Source organism: Argiope bruennichi, chromosome 3 (assembly GCF_947563725.1).
Source record: "Argiope bruennichi chromosome 3, qqArgBrue1.1, whole genome shotgun sequence".
Taxonomy (NCBI): domain Eukaryota; kingdom Metazoa; phylum Arthropoda; class Arachnida; order Araneae; family Araneidae; genus Argiope; species Argiope bruennichi.
In genome coordinates this window covers 105962259-105979836 of record NC_079153.1, presented here as the reverse complement: position 1 = coordinate 105979836, position 17578 = coordinate 105962259, and the positions used below count along the sequence as shown (strand labels likewise).

The window sequence follows — 17578 nt, the reverse complement described above, 5'->3', positions numbered from 1 at the left end:
CAAGATTTTACAGAGGGGATTGGCTTCATTCATGGGAATATTATATATATTATATATGGATATTTCTATGTCATGTCATTCATATAACTCTTATATTGACAAAAAAATGTGTTAATCGTCATTTGGCAAGAGCTGAAATGTTTGGTATGTTTAAAAGTCAAAAATCTGAGACAACGCTTCGTTTTTGGAGTTAGGCAATATAAAAAAAATGATGTTATGTTGAGCATATCCAATTGCAAATCAAAATCCAGGAAGGGCAAATGAAATTGTTGAAGAATTTTTCACAAATTGTGAAAAACGAAATAGACATGTATATCGTTTCTGCGTATACAGCGAAGTTTCCGTACTAGAGGACCATAGCCAATTAATTTTAGTCACTTTGAGGTACAGCCAATCACTCAGAATGTTCTATTATTGCTCCAGTCTAATTTAAAATAATACGATAAAATTAATATGCTACCGCTAAAAAATAAGTTTTTTAGTGATGAGATGTAGTTTATCGAAGTTGATTGATATGACTACATTATTTTTATTAATACCTTTTTGTTAATAGTGAACAATTATTTCAATGCTATTAACATTATGCCGAAAACTTCTGGTAAAGTACATCTTATTAAAACTAGGAAAAAGAAGTAAATTCAATTTTAATTTTTGAACATTTCATATACTTTTGTTTTCGTAATGTTTACATATGTATCACTCTAGAACCATAATTTTTTTAAAAAATTTTTGGAATTGTTATTTTACCTTCTCATAATTGTAAAATTAGAATTTAGTAACTACGTTTCGTAAGTTATTTCAGTGATGAAAAATTAATTTTCATAGTTCATGCAATTCGAAATGGTTTCAATTTACTTTTTGTAATGAATGTATTAATAATTCCTTATTACTAGTAAGAATGCATAGCTACATCTTAAGCGAGGGATGCGAGATCGGATGACAGTTTGCTCCTTAATGAATTACAGCATAAACCTTGGAGGACTGCAAGTAGAGTAAGCAAGAGGTGTAGCCCCCTATTATATTGAGAATTATCTTTAAGTGTAAATGTGTAGTAGAATTTTAAACGACATTTTTGACACAACTGCAAGTTATATAAAACGTATTTTAAACGCAGTCGCTTAATTTATAATTCTCTTTATAATTTTTTTAAATAATTGAAAAAGAAATATACGATTTTCAACATAGGAAAGGGAGGTTTAAACTGTTAAATAAGTGGGAAAATTGAAAAAGTAAAACCAAAGACATTTAAATGATAAAAATAGAAACTATAATAAACACACATATTTTAAAAGCCAAAACCATAGGAGTCAGTTTAATGAAGAACATAATAAAAATGTATTAATTGCATGAGATAATCACATTAAAAATTTCATATTATTTGATGAAATATTTATTTGTCTTGTGTTTCCAATGTTTTACTAAATAATAAATATAAATATAGTTTCTCTCTGCGGTAACAAATGTATTAGTAAGATTTATGTTGCATCACAATTATGTCTCTAAATTTAAAACAAAAACATTCCCATGAGAAAAATCTATTTTTTAATATTAACTTCGGATTATAAATACCATTATCCATATTTTCCATACTTTTAAAAATGAATAACTAAGTTACTTCTGGTTATATTTTTCGATTAAATAATTTAATTCAATAATTAAGGACAAGGTGAAAAATTAATAAATAAATTGCATCTAACTTGACTATTATAGTATTGTAGAAAAGGCTGTGAAAAGAATTAAATCCTTGTGTTAAAAAGAGAAAACCCGTGGTGCAAAAATATGAAGGATTTAAAATCCATTTATACGACAAGTTAGTAAAAGAATTTAATTGTGAGACTCTTATTCATTATTTCTTTAAGAAAAAGTATTTCTCAATTGAAAAATAAAATTTCACTGTTTTTCATATTTTCCAGGGATTTGGAAGAACTTACTAAAGAAGCTTTTAAAAAAACAGCTGTTTTGAACGGATAAAAAAAACACACACCTTTAAAAAAGTACATTGGAACTTTAATTATATTCCAGATTAAGCCAGTAAAGTAAAACTTTCGAAGAAGTGTATTTTGTTCCTTCTGGCGTGAAATTTGAAACTAATTTCAAGAAAGACACTTACTGCAAAATGAGTAAAGTAATGCTACTTGAAATCTCTTTTTTTCTTCAATTTCATTTATTTTCTAAAATTTCTTTTATGTCTTGATTCCGAATTTTTTTTATTCCCAAAAGAAAATGGAACAAACGGCTTTGAAAATAAAGCTCTTTAGTCAGCATCCCAAGCCGGGATTGAATAAAGGAAAATTTTCTTAAGAATTGGGAAAGCCCTACATTTCTTTTGTTTTCATATGTGCTTTTTTAGTTTGCTATTCGGAGCAAAGAAATAATTATAATAACATTAAATAATCAATATAATTAAGAACATTCATATTGTGACTGATTTAATGAAGGGTTTTTTTTAATAAAATATGAAATAGTTCTCATATATTATTAAAGTCTCTTTTCATTATTTTGCTATATATTAATGACTAAGGAATTAAAATTAGGGGATAGAAAAAAAAGAAAATATGGATTTTACTATGTATCTCTTCATTTATTTCAAAGAACAATAACATAAATAATGAGCAAGTTTTAATTTCCAAAAAATAACTGCAACATTCATTACTTAAAAGGATTTTAATGAATGTGAAAAAAGACAGATTAAAAAAAAAAGACCACATTTTTTATTTGTAATAATCATCAGAATCATTTCTATCTCGCCCATGAATCTGTGTAAAACCCTCTACATTTTACAGAAAATGATTAAATGGAGAAATGTAGGCAAATTTGTCATGAAGGATTTATAATTTTAACTATTTTGTCGCCCTTTAATTTAAACATGGAATTTAATGGATTGCAAGATTCAGCCATTAAAAAGTAAGAAATTATTTTAGAAATTTACAAAATACGGTATGCAATTCTCATTTAAAAGTTTTATAAAATCATGGAGTTATATATAAATATAAAGATAAATCTATGTATATAATATTGTTTTCTGATAATTGTAATGAATAATATTTATTTAAAGTAGACTAGTTTTTAATTTCAGGTAGCATGATACATATAAAAGATTATAAGATTAGCCTCTGAATGCAAATCTAATCGATATTGTAAAATGCATAGCTTGCCTTATGTGGCAGCAAATTGAAGGAAGTATTTGGTGGTTGGAAATTATCTACTAGAAAAAAATTCCTCTCAGCAAGCTAGAAGGCAAAAGTAGATTCTGTGGTGAAAGTTTATGATCCAGTTAACAGCTACGTTACATAGGCAATTGCTTTTGTATTGTGGTCATGTTACTCGGCTGCGAACCACAAGGTCCCAGGTTCTATCCTCGCTCATAATAATCCACTACAGTTCCTTTCCAACTAAGTTATAATTTTAAAATTCTTCCGATCCTTAAACAAAACCTTATGGGATAAACAGTCAAAATTAGGACTTAAAAATCATTTTTAGCCCATAACTTCTAAGATATTGCAATTATCGGAAAAATTTAATAATAAAATGTTGTTCGTATTAACGAGGTGCTAATTTGGCTAATATAATTTATTTTTCTGTCTTCAACATTAATGAAGTTATAGCGAAATGAAAATTTTAACCTCCCACAGTTTTTACACCCTTTGAACTAGATGGCCCAGTTACGAACTCATCCGAGATTTTTACATTTCTAACATAGTGCAAGTTAGTTAAAATCCAAACAAAATTACTCTAGTTATCCAAATCACAAGATAACATGGGTAAAGTGTTAAACGTGATAATATAACTTTTGAAGTGAGGGTGATTTTTGGTTCTAGGGACCATGATCGGTGATGAACTGCAGAAATTTTTCCGAAATCAGGTCATGAGATTTAGATTTAGATTTAGGAATCTACCTAAAAGCTATTGTGAGAATGAAAAGGAAACTAAGGAAGGATTAGAAATTTCAGTTCAAGCTCCCTTATGTAATTATTTCGATGAAATACAAAAAATAAAAATAGTTTTAGCACTCCCATTCCTTTTAAATCAAAGTTCGATTTCTTTACTTGTTTTCTTTATAATAATTATACTTATCTTGAATTTTTATACCTTTTTAATATATGTGAATATTTTACATAATTTGTCATACAAAGTCACTTCATCCAACTCTGTAATTCCATTTGATGTTTCATATTTTTTTTTCTGTTATCACAGTATCAACCATTGATTTTATTCTTTATAACTTCATTTCCAAAATGTTCATCATTGTTTCAAAATTTTGCCATGTAGTTTTCATCACTAGTACCCTTTTCAAATGTAGGTCTCCCACAGGTTAACAAAAACTAGTTAATGCACTATTAAACTCAATACTTATTTTCTACAATGACAGTTTATACAAGACATTTTTTATATAGAGATATTTTTAATATTTGAATATTTTGATGATATATTAAAATTTAGCTTATTACGAAGACATTTGATTAGTTAACTTTAGCCCTTCAATCTTGAAGGAAATACCAAAATGTATTATTAATTCACTTAGCATATATGTCTTGTTATTTCTACATAAAAGTCATTTTAACCCTAAAATACATCATATAGCCATTTGGCTACACGTTTTTATTTCCATTTATAAGCTTCGTATGACTCTTTCAAAAGATAGCAATGAGTGTTTGGAAATCATTTCTTAAATCCTTTTTGATAAACATTTGTAGAAAAGACCGATATACAGTAATTAGATTTAAATTGGAGACTTGGGAAAATACCAAAATGTATTAGTAATTCTACAAATAGAAATACTATCAAAATATTTTTTGTACTTTAGTTTTTAGTTTAATTTAGTTTAGTTATATTAAGGTTCCGTTTTAAAGTAACACTTGGGCTATTTTGGGACGGACCACATAATTTTGAGCCACGGTCAGATGACGAGGATGACACCTCAGCTGCCACTACCTTTCCAAACGTCCATACCACACCAGCTGTAGGACATTTGGACCCGACGGATTTAATGTGCACCACACCCGCTTATATGACGTTTCTTCGGTGCAATCGTATCTCGAGCTTGAAATCCCCCGTTCTAAAACCGAGACCACCAGATCAGCGCGGCCCCTTTTTCGCACTATAAAAATATATTGTTTAAAAGAAACTTTTATTACAGAATTGTTATGATGTGATTTCTGTCACTGAGATATTGCTTAATGCATAATGTAGCCTTTTGGCATATTATATAATTTTCAAAAAAAATATCTAAGAATTTTTTAAAAAATAATTTTCCTAAATTATATGCAGCTATTGAAAGCACATATTTTTTATAAAGAAAAATCATGCATTTTTAGGTTAATTCTTTCAATGTTTAAGAGAGTACTATCATATTCCATGATAAATATACTTAGCATTTTAGAACAGATAATGTAAATAATTCCGATTAGATTTAAGTTTTACCTTTAAAGACTGATTTGCAATAAGTTTTCTGTTTAGTCATAGCTACCAAATTGATTAATTTTGTTTCTTCTTTTACAGGGTAGCTCGTACAGACATAGCCGTGAATATCAATTTATCTTTAGACAAAAGAAAAGAAAATCTAGATTCTTCCATATTGAAGAAAACTCAGATTAATTTGTATTTCTAAATATGATCAGTTTCGAAAATGACTAAGTTTAAACAAATAAACATGAAATAATTTCGCAACAAGTTGAGGAATTTCGGGTGATCTGCATTACTACAAAAATGGCTAACAATCTGAGCGACACAAAGTAATTATATCTGAAAGATATTGCGTTCATTTCTAGATACGAAGTTTTGCGTTTGGGTTTAAATATAATCTTGGCAGTAATTGTCGCATGGTTGCACCTTATTGAAATTGAAAACCACACGCAATGAAAGTTCAGTTTAGTATTCAGTATTGTTTCTTATAGTAAACCGATTTATTAAAACATCTTTCAGGAAAATATCTTAGTTTATAAATGAGTAGCATGCAATAACCTAAACACAGTATTTAATTGAAAGAATGATAGAGCAACTAATTCGTATATTTTCTCTACATTTAAAATCTAACTAAGGACCATTTAAAATCTACTACTAAACGCTTACTCTTACAAAGTAAAACTATTCATCATTTTATTCGAATAATTATTTTCTATTTTATGCCGCGATTATCAAATTTTTTATTCAAAATAATTCTTCTAATGTATTTGTCTATTCGAAATGAAAGTGGCATTTTAATTTGACGTTACATTTAGTGATATACTTCACTTTATCTTATTAGTTAATTCTAAAATTAAACGTTCTGCTCTAAATGAAAGTTTAAGCTATGAATAGAAGAAATCATGTATATTGATACAAAATTTGTCATGAAAATTAAAGATACAAAAATAATTAAGAGGATGAAAGCGCATATTGCCTTTTTTTTGGTATTATAATTTATATTGGTAATCAAAACAAACGAAAAATTAATCCTCGAGTGTACAATCTTTACAGTACAAAAATATATGAAGTGAATGGTACTTACATTTATATACTTTGCGTTTGAATGCTGAAAGTTTCTTTCGTAATTTCTGCGTATTAAAGCTGTCTGAACACTGGATGATAACTTATTTTTCTTATATGAATTTCTAACTTGAGCATGTCAAAACGATCATTGTGCTTAAAGCATTGTTTATTTCGCACGGCTACATTGTCCGGAAAGTTCGATCCAACAGAACATTTATTTTATTTACAAAATATACACTAACAAATTGGATACCATTCAAATACCAGTTATCATAAGAAATTGATTTTACCGTAAAGAAGTAATGTTTAGATAGTATGCATCTATAAAGTAGTAATTGTAATCTTCGATGCTTTTTCTTGTTGTACCAGCCAGTTGTCATAGATGTTGGTGATAAAACACCATATGTAATAAAGAATACAAGCGAGATGTAGCATACACTATTTCATAAAAGATTTTGTTCTCAAATGTTGTAGAAATATTTGGTTATATAATACGAAAAGGTTTTCTAAACAGCATTATCATTTTGCTCGCCTTTTTTCTAGGTTTGCTTTTATTTTAAATACTAGTGGGAGCGGTCTCTCTAAAACTTTCTTGCATACTTTGTAATAAAGGTGTTAGACCAGAGAACGTTATGCATGGCACTGGCGTACAATAGTTACGAATTTCGGTTGAATTTAGAATATTTATTGAATCTATCGTGTGAACTTTGGTAGTTAACTCTAACATACGGTTAATAGCATCCATTAACATCCATAGAGTACATTTGTAATTTAAAAAAATCCTATACCAAATTTAATATATTTAACTCATTGCGTTTTCGATTTATTGCGTTTATATATTTTTAGAAGTACAGACCAAAAGACGTCGAAGCCTCGTTAGACTTGGTTCAAAATTTGATGCATATCTACACTATAGATATTATATCGCTGCACCGAATGTTTTCTACCCATTTCTTTTAGTAATGTTATGGACGCATTTCTTTTAGTAATGTTATGGACGCATTTCTTTTAACCATGTTATCTACCCTTTTCTTTTAGTAATGTTATCTACCCTTTTCTTTTAGTAATGTTATGGACGCATTTCTTTTAGTAATGTTATCTACCCTTTTCTTTTAGTAATGTTATGGACGCATTTCTTTTAGTAATGTTATCTACCCTTTTCTTTTAGTAATGTTATCTACCCATTTCTTTTAGTAATGTTATCTACCCATTTCTTTTAGTAGTGTTATCTACCCATTTCTTTTAGTAATGTTATCTACCCATTTCTTTTAGTAGTGTTATCTACCCATTTCTTTTAGTAGTGTTATCTACCCATTTCTTTTAGTAATGTTATCTACCCATTTCTTTTAGTAGTGTTATCTACCCATTTCTTTTAGTAGTGTTATCTACCCATTTCTTTTAGTAGTGTTATCTACCCATTTCTTTTACCCATGTTATCTACCCACTTAACTCTGCTAAATTACATTCAAACAGCAGGACAGGCTGAGTTCCTCTGAAGGAATTTTGTTTAGATTTTGATAGAAATCTATAAATTTGGTGTTAAAATTGCATAAAAAATTTAATTATTTTAAACATTTAATCACCATTCTAGCTCAAAGCGTTTTTAAGTTATCATTGTCAGAGACGGATATTTTACAACAATGTGTTTTAACTCAGGAAGGTCCAAACCGTGGAGATTCATCAAAATCCCGCGTTCGAATTTTTTTTGAAGATTACTATACTTTCCCTATATTATGTATACCAATGCTATATTTTACTGACGCCTTAATCTGATATTATATATAAAAATCATCAATGAGTATGAAATATAGTTTATTTATCAAATTTTTATCAGGAAAAAAACAACAAATTTGATTTTTGATCAACATATTTATACAAAGAGCTCTGTCATATTTCTGTAACTGATGGAAAAAAAAAATCACATTTTATACGTTAACAAAATTATCTAGATACTTTTTTGTCTTAAATATCGATTAAAAATTAGCAAAAGTGGAATAAAAATTAATAAATATAAAAATAAATTTGTAACATGAAGAAAGTCTGATTGACCAGATAATGACAGATGAATGGAGACACAATTAACAAAAAATAAAGACACAGCTATCGTATTCCTTAATTCAATTATTCATTGACTCGCTTATATCAGCGTTATAACTGAAAAAAATTATTTCCAAGAACTTCGTAATTTCGAATATTCTTTAATCAAAAGTGGAAATTTAATATCATTCAAATAACTGAATGAAATATTTTAACAATCGTATTACGTTCTCATTATTTTTGCATTAAAGAAATAAGATCAGCTGGAATAACAAAACTAATTCTGAGAAAAATGTCTGTTACTGAAAGAAATAATTCTTAATGGAGAGTGTGCCTGAAGGAAATTAATTTGAGAAATTCCGATAGTTTAGTTCTAGGAAAGATTTATGTTCATGATAAGTGAAAAATGATTTTCCTCGAATCGTAAGGTACAATCGAAAAAAAAAATGATGTGCTTTAATGCTTCTGTTCAGGATGAGTACCAAAGTTCTTTTTATATAATTATAAAAACAGATAAATATAGATTCTTATCATATTTTTTCATTCTGTTGCATACATTAATGGTAATTAAGATTGAGAATTTTAAATAAAACATATGTATGAAATTTCAATAATGGATTTATAATTCAGGATTCCAGTTTTTTTAATGTGAATTTGCTCTTTTTTCATATATACAAAGGGAAATAAAATTCATAATAAATATGATATAACAAATCTTCTAATTTTAAGAAGAACCAAAAGGATTTTTAGATTTAATTTCTCCTTTTAAAAAAAGCATTGCAAATTACTGCAAGTCATATTTACAACATAATGCATTAAATTTTGCTTATTTAATTTATATTAAATTGCTGTATTGAATGTTCTTAGTTAGAATTCTATTTCGGAAATAAAGCGTGTCACAAAATTAACGCAAGATTTGAATTCCCATCATTCATGAATTATAGTGTAGGCAAGCCTATTAAAATAAATGACAGCTGTAGCAGTTGCATTACTCTTATCTTCTCTTTTGGATACTAGATGGATAATAGATACCTGATTAGGCCATCCCACATGTCATCCCGTAATGCATTGCGGTTGTAATTAGAATGAGATGTGACGCTGAACTGTGATGCCGCGGGCGTGAATGTCTTGTCTTTGTGTTTGTGCTTGCTTAGTGTGTGAATGTGATTATTAAAAGAAATGTTCCTAAAAACATTCGTCCTGTTGCTTCCTGCATGGATCATAATAATCTACATACCACCACACAGCTCATTATTTAGGGTTAGTAAAAATGGTGCGTTTCACTGCAGAACAAGGTGTTTTCATTGTTGAACAATATTTCAAAAATAATAAAAGTCTGGCAGCCACAATTTAGAAAATTTAGAATTTGCCCCCTAGATCGTGCGATTTAACACCATTGGATTGTTTTTATGTAGTTATATTCTAGTCCAAAATCAAGCGTGCATTAAAGGAGGATATTCAAGTCTGTATCATCGAAATTTAGCCACATTTATGCAAAATTATTAGGAAAAATCTCGGCAAAAGAGGGCGTGCAAAGCACTGTGCCAGTAAACCCTTAGAGGCCATGTGCCCTTTGTGCTATTCTCTACATAACCTTTTCACATAACCATAACCCCAGTATATTTTACGATTGAATAAAATATAACAATTTAAAGAGAAAAAAACCTGTTTTTTTTTTTTCTTTAATTCAAATTACTCTTTGGCACATTGTTCTATAGTGTAATGTTCCATCTTTACTAATCCTAAACTATCAGCTGTCAAATGTTTTTTTAATAGAATTTCCAACACTTTACTACAAGAATTCAGCAATTCTTCTCTTGAGTTAATTTTGGGATATTCTTAAATAAATGTATTTCTCTTAAATTTAAAAAGTGACCATCTAAATATCATTTTTATTCGAAAATGTACGGATGGTAAATTAGTAAATGCGAGGTATTAGGAGCGCAAAATATATATCAGTTCTTTCAAATAAGTATAATTGACTTAAAGAATAATTTCAATAAATGATTCAAAAATAGATTATTGCAAATGTTTCGAAATATTATAAAAATAAAATTAAAATGTGTAAAAATACAAAAAAATAGTTTAAATGGACTAAGAATTTCCTCCGATAATTTGTTAAATTGTGTGAAAGAAGTTACTTTAACCATCTTGATACAAGTGAAATCAATAAATAATGCGCCGCGAAATAGCAGGTTTTCAAAAAGAACATAATTTTTCAAATAATTGAATGAGGATATAGCCTTTAAAATTTTAACCGTAATCATCCCAGTGCTATTTCGGGTTGTAGAAAACTTTGAATGAATAGACTTATCAGCTTATATTCAGTACTCGCGTTTACTCCAGTTATTTATATCTCCTTGTTCAGATTGCTAACTGTCTGGCAATCAGGGATCAATACGAAACACTTTACTTTGTGAGCATCTAATTGAAAATTATACAATGAAATTAGACATACGGATTACCTAGCAACTCGTAACAACGAAAATAAATGACAAATTTCCCCAACGAACATTGGGGAAATTTGCCTACGCGTTTAGTATACACAGATATTGCATACGTAGAAAGGTTATTGTATGAGGTACAAACAGAAGATCACATGACATGGGAAACGGGCGGGTATTGAATCTTAGCTCTCAATTCACATTCAAGAGGACCGATTCCAAATGTCTTGTGATTGATTCTTAAATAGCCTGTATTGGACAGCATGCCTCCCAGTCATGCATAGGGAAAGTTTTTTTCAATACATTATAAAAAGGGTTTCTTTAAAATAAAAAAAGAAAATTCGATATTCTTGATTTTGTTTCTTCAGTTAAAGCAATAGAATACATTCTCTTCGTGAATATAAACATACTGTCTCACAGATGATTTCTGATTTCCTTAAGATTAAGGATATTTGTAACAGAAAAGAACAGGGAGTATTTTCAAAAATAAGTACAGTAGACTCCCGATTATCCGCGGGCGGATTAACCGCGCCTGCCGCACTAAGTTTTTTTTTTTTTTTTTTCGAAGCAAAGAGTTGGTTGGTTGGTTGATTGATTTTTCTGGCACAAAAGCCAAATCTGGCCATGCTGCGCCACGCAAATGGTAAAAATTAAATTCAATGATATTAAAAAGCTATTCAAATTAGGTAAAAGTATGATCTTAAAATTGAACCAAATATATTAAAACGACACTTCAAAAAATTTAAACTACAATTGTATTCATATCCGACAAATGCTTTAAAAATTGTAAATGAAACCTAAATAAAATTAAACAAACCAATGGTTTGTAAAAATTTAAAAATATTAGGGTGAGGCCTGCCACCCACTATCTCACGGATGTCTATGGAAACTGAATTAAAAAACAGTAATCGTTGATTATTAAAAACAGGACAATCAATTAGAATGTGATGTACACTTAAAATTGTATGGCATGTCGTGCATTTTGGACATGGTTCTCCAAATAAAAGGTGTTTATGGCTGAATCGTGTATGACCAATGCGGAGTCGAGTTAATTTAACATCGAGCCCACGCATTGGGATGGTAGGCCAGAAACGAATCCTTGGCTCAAGCGAATGCAGCTTGTTGGAAGTCTGCTGATCCCAAGATCGTTGCCATAACATGCAGACATGGCGTGCAAAAAACGTCTTTGCATCGCTATGTGGAAGTTCTCGGTGAAGAAGAGAGCTTGCCACTTTTGCTGCAGCATCAGCCTTCTCATTTCCCGGTATTAAGACATGACTCGGAACCCAGCAAAACAAGATTTTAAAGTCTCTGTTTTCGAGGGTGCGAAGAAAAATCAATATGTCTAAAGCAACTGGATGTATTCGATAACTAAAATTGGAAAGAGACTCCAGAGCACTCATACTGTCGGTATAAATACAGAAATTGCGAGAACAGGAAGTCGAAATCACTTGAAGGGCACATATTATTGCGACTAATTCGGCAGTCAGAACTGAGAATGACGTGGGTAGAGAGTAGTTATGAGTCTCGGTAGGTAATACAACTCCGGTGCCAACATGTCCATTTGATTTTGATCCGTCAGTGAAGACCTCTGTATATGAATAATACTGACAGCGATGATAGTTAAAAAGTTGCTGAAAAATAATTGGTGCGGTTGTGGATTTATCAAATCCTGAAAATGGATTCAAAAATGAAAACTTTGGAATATCCCAAGGCGGGAAAGAAAAGCAATTAAAAGTCTGAATTGCAACATCATGAAGTCCCGCATCCTGAAGTAGAATTTTAATTCTCTCACTAAAGGGAAGGATGTGAGAGGGCCGTGCGTCATAAAGTTTCCGAAGACCAACTGGAAGGGACAAATGGCTAACAGGGTGTTTCGGTATCGACTGCACTCGGAAATAATATTGTGCCGTTAATTTCCGTCGGCGCAAATCTAAAGGCATTTGATTGCAGATAGCATACAGGCTTTCCACAGGTGATGTGCGGAAAGCACCAGAGCAAATTCTAAGGGCAGAATGATGTACTGTATCAAGTCGGCGCAAAACAGAAGGGCGTGCAGAACCATAGACCATACACCCGTAATCAATGCGGGATAAAATGACGGCTTGGTATATTCGAAGTAGGGATGGGCGATCGGCACCCCAAGATGTATTTGACAGCACTTTTAAGATATTAAGAGATTTTTCACACTTCTTCCGTAGATGTAGAATATGCGGAAGGAAAGTAAGCTTTCTATCAAAAATTACACCTAAAAATCGAACGTCATTTTCAACGGGGATAGCAATTCCCCGAATATTAATTATAGGGTCTGGATGCATGTTTCGCTTCCGGCAGAAATGTACGCAACGACTCTTTTCTGGAGAGAGAGTGTGCCCATTTCTTTCACACCAAGAAACTAGTTTGTTGACTGCATTCTGCAATTGCCGCTCAATCAAGTGCATATTACAGCCTTGAGCAGAGATCTGCAAATCGTCGACGTATAGTGTCCCTTGAACAGATGGAGGAAGTTGGCATAAAATTTCGCTAAAGTGAGTGATAAAAAGTGTTACACTGAGGACACTTCCTTGTGGAACTCCCTCAGTTTGGATAAAAGAGTCAGAATAAAAATTACCAACACGTACACGAAAAATTCGAGTAGTCAAAAAGTTTTGAATAAAAATAGGGAGATTCCCTCTAAAGTCCAAATTAAAAAGTGTATGAAGAATACCGTAACGCCACGTACGATCGTAAGCCTTTTCGATGTCGAAAAAGATGGAAACAAGATGATTCCTGCGAACAAAGGCATTACGAATTTGCGTTTCCAGATGGATTATATTATCAAATGTTGAGTGTCCTCGTCGGAAACCACTCTGCAAGGGCGAGATATATCCATGCTTTTCTAACTCATACACTAGGCGGGCATTGACCATGCGCTCGAGTGTTTTGCACAAACAACTCGTCAGATCGATTGGCCTGTAGTTCAATGGGCTAGCAGGATCCTTTCCGGGTTTAAGGATTGGAATCACAATAGCCTCATGCCATTGTGAGGGAAATTTTTGCTCAACCCATATTCTATTAAAAAGTTTTAGCAAATTAGATAGAGAGACCTCACTCAAATGGCGAAGCATATTATAAGTGATTCCATCCGGACTTGGGCTAGTATCATGGGTGTGAATCAATGCATTTTTTAACTCAAACAGATTAAAAGGCATATTATATGCAATACTTGTGCGAGTAGTGAAATTTAAATGATTTTCTTCCGCTCGATTCTTAGTCACTAGGAATGTAGGACTATAAGAATCAATGGCGGAGACTTTTTCGAATGCTCGTCCGAGAACATTAGCAACTTCCAGAGGCGAAGAATATACTATATTCCCCGATTTCAGTACGGGCAATGAAGATTCAGGATAAATTCCATTGGCTGCTTTTACCTTTTTCCATAATTTTTTACTGGATATAGAATACGTGATAGAAGAAACGTATTTCAGCCAGGATTCCCTCTGACTAATTCGTCGAATGCGGCGAGCATAAGCTTTGGCTCGCTTAAATGCAACAAGATTTTCCGTTGTTGGGTACCTACGGAATTTGTTCCAAAGCTTCTTTTGTTTCTTGTAACTGTCGTGACATTCCTTATTCCACCATGGTCTGCGGAATTTCCGTAGACGGCATGAACTTTTGGGGATAGTTTTATTTGCTGCTTTTAAAATGCAGTCGAGAACAAGCTGTACTGCCGTCGATATATCTACGGTATTAATCATTGTTTCTGTGATTTGGGCCAATTGCTTGAAATAATCCCAGTCTGCTAGCTGGAATCGGAAACGAGGTGGACCTTGGATCACATCCCCGCCATCAGCATAAGACACTACCACAGGGAAATGATCGCTATCGTACAACTCATTTTCAACAGTAAAATTCATCAATGGCAAGAGTATGGGGGAACATATGGCAAGATCTAAATTGTGAAAAGTGCGTGTAGGTTGGTGAAAGTAAGTTTTTTCATCATTGTTGAGCAGGCAGAGGCAATTATTATTAATAAAGTGCTCAATCTGCCGCCCACGCGAATTTGTATCTTCAGAACCCCACAAGGTATTATGACCATTAAAATCACCAAGTAAAATAAATGGCACAGGGAGTTGATCAACCAAATTGTCCAGATCTTGCTGACGAACCGTAGAATTGGGTGGTAAATAAACACAGCAGACTGTAATAAGTGTTCGCACATGTACTTGAACAGCCACTGCTTGCAACTCAGTATGGAGAGAAAGAGGTGTGCTCGGAAAGGAGTTGGAGGTTAGAATGCAGACGCCCCCAGAATTATGCAAGTCATGGTCTGCATCTTTCCGAACAGCATTATATCCTCTCAATTTTAGCGGAATATTGGTTTTCAAGAAAGTTTCTTGAAGACAGAAGCAAGTGGGATGAAATTTGTTAAGAATGGTTCTGATTTCATTTAGTTTGGACCGAGTGCCACGACAGTTCCAAGAGACGAAAGTACCCATCAAGAAAATGTCGCTTGAGAAGTACTAGGAGCATTCGATGGAGTTGGTGATAAATCGCAACTCATTTGCAGGTCATTATCATCCTCTTCAGACGGATGAAGTGAAATGCTATCGGGACTTTTGGGTACGCCACTAAAAATGGATGATAAATCCTTGTGGACTATGCCCTGACTCGCAAGTCCCAAAGCGACAGAATTATGCAAAATTGATTTTTTCATTTTTTGTGAAAGTTCTTTTTCTGAAATACCACGTTTCGAAAGTTTCAGTTTATGCGATCTGTTAGATTTTCTTTTGCGTAGAGATTTTTCAGTTTTGCTAGTTTCAGGAACACTAGTTAAAGAATTTTCAGTATCCGAATCTGATTGGTTAGGGGGTTTGATTTGACTGGTATTCTTACTGATATTCTTAGCACAGTTAGAGCAAGAGCAGTTTGCACAAAATTGTTGTCGAACAGCTGAAGCATAAGTCACACCAGGTTTTGGTGACTGGCCAATAACTTTACGCCTAGCTTCTGGGTAGGGAATATTTTCTTTAAATTTTATCGTTACTATTTGCTTTTCCATTAACCAACGAGGGCAAGATCGAGAAAAGGAACTATGATTGCCGGCGCAGTTAACACATTTCTCTTGTGCAGAACATTGCTGGCTATCATGATTTTTTTCCGCACAGCGGGCGCAAGTGAGAGTCCCGCGGCAGTTGGCCTTCGAATGGCCGAAACGCTGGCACTGAAAGCAACGGAGAGGATTCGGAATGTATGGCCTGACGGCTAATTTCATGTAGCCGACTTTTACACGTTCTGGTATTTTTGGTCTATTAAAAGTTAGGATAAAGTGCTTTGTGGGAAGGAGTTGTCCATCCCGCCTAATGGTTATACGACGTACATGCGTCACTCCTTCAGGTTTCAATTCATGGGTAATTTTTTCTAGGGAATCGTTAAATAACTCGCCACAAGTTATAACGCCCTTCGAAGAATTAAGTGCTGTATGAGAACTTACACTTACTGTTATAGTAGCCAGAGTTGATAATTTTAGTATCTGTTGGGCTTGCTTGCGGGTTTTCACCTCCACAAGCAGGTCTCCAGAGCGAAGTTTTCGAGTTGATGCGACTTCTCCGAGTGTTCCTGTAATTCCTTTTTCAACAAGAAATGGTGATACATTATGAAAGGTTTCGTTATTTCCTGAAATGCGTTTTACTATGAAAAATTTGTCAAATGGTTTTTCAAACAAGTTAGAATTTCTTTGTTGCCCACTGAAGGGAGCAAGGTTTTTTTTGCCCATACGATATCGATGGGGGTTCAGGCCCGACGACACCGCCCACCATGGAGCCCAACAAGGGATGGCAGCCACCGGCTCTGGGCACTTCCAGCCTCGGTACTTACCATAGTGCTGATCGGTTACCTATACGCTCGGAGTCACCCCCGGGGACAGTGACCACCCTTAACGCCAAGCCCAAGGAGTGACCCCTTCGCTTGATCCCCTTGAGCAGCCCAGCCATGTGCCTAGGATACCGGCCGATTGATACACCGGGGACCGAAATGTACCACCCGTCTAATGGGTCGCCACGCACGGCCAACACGTGGGGTTTCTGGCTGTCCATGAGAAGCAAGAAGCAAACAGAGCGGCGACTGCTTCTCATGGAGAGCTCCCTCGCTTGCCGTCGAGGGAAAGAAAAAATACAGCAAAAAGCAGAAGGCGTAGAGGAGTGCGAACAGAAAGGGAGTAAAGATCCCTGGGTACCTCGGGATTGGGACACCCGTACTCACCTATAGTAGGTGAGCCCCTGAGGGGTCCAAGCAAAGAGAAAATGCTTCCAAAGCAAGAAGCAAACACAAATGACTTATTTCTTCAAAAAAAGTGCAGTTTCACAGTTATGCTTTTATAATTACATAATACATTACAGTATTAAAACAGTACATACGTATTAATTTTTCTGTGTATCCTCGACGCCTCTCGTAAGTACAAAGCACTTTTATGTTTTCATTAACAAAATGCATTTTAGGTTAGTTTTGAGTGATATACTAAAATATTAAGCGTTAGTTAAACATTTCCTGCTGTTTACTTTACGTTTTATTGTACATAAAACGATTTTTCAAAGTTGGAATGACTGTTTTCTCTTTTGCTATACCCGTTTTTAGCTTTTTTCGGGTTATCC

General features: G+C 33.0%; 1 protein-coding gene across 1 annotated transcript; it reads right to left on the bottom strand.

Moving 5' to 3' along the window:
- Positions 1 to 15426: 15426 nt before the first annotated feature.
- Positions 15427 to 16704, bottom strand: LOC129962921 (uncharacterized). The gene has a single exon (XM_056076923.1). It carries the CDS (start codon positions 16702 to 16704, stop codon positions 15427 to 15429), a length of 1278 nt encoding a protein of 425 aa, XP_055932898.1.
- Positions 16705 to 17578: the final 874 nt, after the last annotated feature.

Excerpts from the sequence above, each read along its gene's own strand:
- LOC129962921 (XM_056076923.1), bottom strand. The coding sequence starts at position 16,704 with ATGGGCAAAAAAAACCTTGCTCCCTTCAGTGGGCAACAAAGAAATTCT.